At 32.6% G+C, this 3690-nt stretch overlaps 2 protein-coding genes across 4 annotated transcripts in view; one reads left to right on the top strand and one right to left on the bottom strand.

Moving 5' to 3' along the window:
• GFM2 (G elongation factor mitochondrial 2) overlaps positions 1 to 3690 on the top strand; it is a 69369-nt gene that overhangs the window by 54566 nt on the left and 11113 nt on the right. Inside the window, exon 22 of one of the 2 annotated variants that reach the window (XM_025047835.1) lies at positions 3439 to 3669. The exons of the other annotated variant lie outside the window; for it this stretch is intronic. The gene's annotated coding sequence lies outside the window, so the exon portion shown is untranslated. Of the gene's footprint in view, positions 1 to 3438; positions 3670 to 3690 lie in introns of those variants that run through there. 2 annotated transcript variants of the gene reach the window in all.
• The window catches only part of HEXB (hexosaminidase subunit beta), a 24592-nt gene that overhangs the window by 10369 nt on the left and 10533 nt on the right, over positions 1 to 3690 (bottom strand). The window contains exons 4-5 of one of the 2 annotated variants that reach the window (XM_006913142.2): positions 1958 to 2004; positions 1608 to 1718 (exon numbers count right to left, since the gene is read on the bottom strand). In XM_006913142.2, the coding sequence (XP_006913204.1) occupies positions 1608 to 1718; positions 1958 to 2004 (158 nt within the window). The remainder of the gene's footprint in view (positions 1 to 1607; positions 1719 to 1957; positions 2005 to 3690) is intronic. The other variant, XM_015590405.2, reaches the window with a different exon arrangement.

Below are 3690 nucleotides of genomic sequence, written 5' to 3'. Positions count from 1 at the left end.
CAAATCTTTCCCTTTTTAAGGAATTCAGGTCCTATGTGGTCAATAATGTTTTAATATTGTTTTAAATTTTATTTTATATTAGTTTCAGGTGTATAGCACAATGGTTAGACACTTATATAATTTACAAAGTGATTCCCCCAATTAGTCTTAGTCCCCACCTGGCACTATACATAGTTACTACAGTATTATTGATTATATTCCCTATGCTGTATGTACTCCACATCCCTGTGACTGTTTTGTAACTACTAATTTATACTTCTTAATCCTTTTACCTTTTTCACCCAGCCACCCAACCCCGCTCCCATCTGGCAATCACCAGTTTGTTCTCTGTATCTATGAGTCTGTTTTTGTTGTTTGTTCATTTATTCTGTTCCTTAGATTCCACATATAAGTGAAATCATATGGTATTTGTCTTTCTCTGTCTGACTTATTTCACTTAGCATAATATCCTCTAGGTCCATTGTTGCAAATGGTAAGACTTCATTTTTTGGTATGGCTAAGTAGTATTCCATTGTATATATGCTCCGCTTCTTTATCCAGTCATCTATTGATGGGCACTTAGGCTGCTTTCATATCTTGGCTATTGTAAATAGCACTGCAGAGAACATAGGGGTGCATATATTATTTTCAAGTTAGTGTTTTGGTTTTCTTTGGATAGATACCCAGAAGTACAGTTGCTGGGTCATAAGGCAGTTCTATTTTTAATTTTTTGAGGAACCTCCAAACTGTTCCACAGTGGCTGTACCAATTTGCAGTCCCACCAACAATAAACAAGTGTGAGGTGATATCTAATTGTGGTTTTAATTTGTATTTCTCTGATGATCGTGACATTGAGCATCTTTTCATATGTCTGTTGGCCATCTGTATGTCCTCTTTGGAGAAATATCTAATCAGGTCCTCTGCACATTTTTTAATTGGATTTTTTTTTTTGCTGTTGACTTGTATGAGTTCTTTATAAACTTTGGATGTTAACCGCTTATCAGCTGTATCATAGGCAAATATCTTCTATTCAGTAGGTTATCTTTTTATTTTGTTGGTTTCCTTCACTGTGCAAAAATTTTTAGTTTGATGTAGTCTTATTTGTTTATTTTTTCTTTTGTTTCCCTTGCCCGAGGAAATAAAAAAATATATCAGACAAAGTATTATTAAGAGCAGTGTCAGATAGTTTACTGCCTGTGTTTTCTTCTAGAAGCTTAACGGTTTCAGGTCTTACATTTAAGTCTTTAATCCATTTTGAGTTTATTCTTGTATATGGTATAAGATCATTTTTTAAGTCTAAAATGAGATACGGGGACATAAAAATTTATGTTGATCTTTGGTAAATGAAATTATGGGATTATTACCTATTTTATTAATATCTACAGTATGTGAAGTTTTTACACTAAACATTTTTTTCATAAAAATGACAATAATGCCTTGGAGAAGAAAATTCAGGGTATTAATGTAAATGTAAAAATTATCTCTTATAATATGGTGTGTTATTAGCACATGAAAAATGAATCCCCCATTCTAGCCTGTATAATAACACAAGTAACCAATGTAAAGTAATGCCATAAAAGGATACATCTTCAGAACAGACAACAGATTAAAATAAAATAATTACCTACCAGAGTTTGAAGAATACTCTTAACTGGCAGATAGTGTCTGGCTGTATCAATTAAAATTCCTCTATGAGGAAACCTTGGAGAATCACTGATGTTGGATTCATTGATGCTGAACTATAAGACAAAAGAAATTTTGATTTATTTTTGAAGTTTCTCTTGACCTGAGTTCAGTGAAGACTACATCTATGTATGCAAGTATTGGATAAAAGTGTGAAATTTACATTTACCAGCTAAGATAAATACATGGTGAGAAGAAACCTTCAGGTAGCAAATAAATATCTAAAAAGCTTACATTTTTCTTACAATAATATGTCTATTCAGCAATGTTAGTAATATATGATAATCATACTTACAGCCCCATTAGAATCTTGATAAATTAACTGGCTAAAGGTCTCTAAACCTAGGGAAAGTAAAATTTATATTTTATTGCATAATTTATAAAATAACAAATTGAGACAGTAAAAGAACCACAGAACCATAACCAGGTAAGGCAAATAAAATTAAAGTGTTGTTAGACCTTTATCCTCTAACATATTTTCTAAAATCAAAGCTTAATTTTCAAAAAAACCCTGTTGCTATTAATAAAAATACTTTACTTCATTGTACCCTGAGTTTTGTATGAATGATAAACAAAAGAATAGTGATTTAATATTTTTGCTAATTTATAGCATTATGAGTAAGCATAATTATGAAAAAATATTATAGGCACTTTGGAAGGTACCTAAACATAAAGATGGCAGAAAGGTTCAAAAAACCACCATGAAACTATAAATAACTTACAGTGCTTTACTTGGAGTTGAAAAGACTATCTCCTGAAAATTTTTTTACTCAAGTGGACTGTTCTTTTAAATCACTATTTTACAGGCCAAGTCCCATAACTGGTCTTAAGTTTACCAAAATTCATCATCCTAGCTGACAACTATGTAGCCAGAGAAAATTTTAATAGTTAAAAGTCAGAAATGAGAGAGGAGACATTAAAACTGATAACCAAAGAAATACAAAGATTCATAAGAGACTACTATGAACAATTATATGTCAGCAAATTTGACAACCTAGAAGAAATGGATAAATTCTTAGAAACATACAACCTACTAAGATTGAATTATTAAGAAATAGAAAATCTAAACAGCAAGTGTTGGCGAGGATGCGAATTAAAGGGAACCCTCATACATTGTTGGTGGGATTGCAAATTGATACAGCTGCTATGGAAAACAGTATGGAAGTTCCTCAAAAAATTAAAAATGGATATACCTTATGAACCAGCAATTGCACTTCTGGGAATTTATCCAAAGAAAACCAAAACAATAATTCGTAAAGATCTATGCATTCCAGTATTCATGGCAGTACAATTTACAATAGCCAAGATATGGAAGCAACTCAAATGCCCATTAACAGACAAGAAATTATGGTTCATACATACAATACATATATACAATCGAATATTACTCAGCCATTAAAAAAAAAAAAAGAAATCCTACCATTTGCAACAACATGGATGGACCTAGAGGTTATTATGCTGAGTGAAATAAGTCAGGCAGAGAAAGATAAATACCGTATGATTTCACTTATATGCGGTATCTAAGGAACAAAAAGAACAAACGGGGGGGTTAGGAGATGGGGGGGAAGGGTTAAGAAGTACAAATTAGTAGCTGGTGGTGATAGTTGGGCACGGGGAGCATGGCAAAGGGAATGCAGTTAGCATTAATATGATGGCTAAGTGGAGGGCCAGGGGAAGGAGGGAGCAATTGGGGGGATCGTTTTATGAACGTTATAGATGTCTAACCAATGTAATGTATACTTGAAACTAATTTAAATAAATAAATTTATTTTTTAAAAAACAGAAAATCTGAATAGATTGATTACTAGGAAGGAATGAGTAATCAAAAACCCAACAAAAGTCTAGGACCAGAAGGCTTCACTGGTGAATTCTCCAAACATTTAAAGAAGAGTTAATACTAATCATTCTCAAAGTCTCCCACAAAATATAAGGGGAGGAAACACTTCCAAACTCATTTTACAAGGCCAGCATTACCCTACTACCAAAATCATACAAGGACACAAGAAAATTACAGGCTAACATCCCTGC

The sequence above is a fragment of the Pteropus alecto genome, unplaced genomic scaffold (genome assembly GCF_000325575.1).
Source record: "Pteropus alecto unplaced genomic scaffold, ASM32557v1 scaffold20, whole genome shotgun sequence".
Taxonomy (NCBI): domain Eukaryota; kingdom Metazoa; phylum Chordata; class Mammalia; order Chiroptera; family Pteropodidae; genus Pteropus; species Pteropus alecto.
The sequence above is the reverse complement of the archived record's forward strand: the minus strand, read 5'-3'. Positions and strand labels throughout refer to the sequence as shown.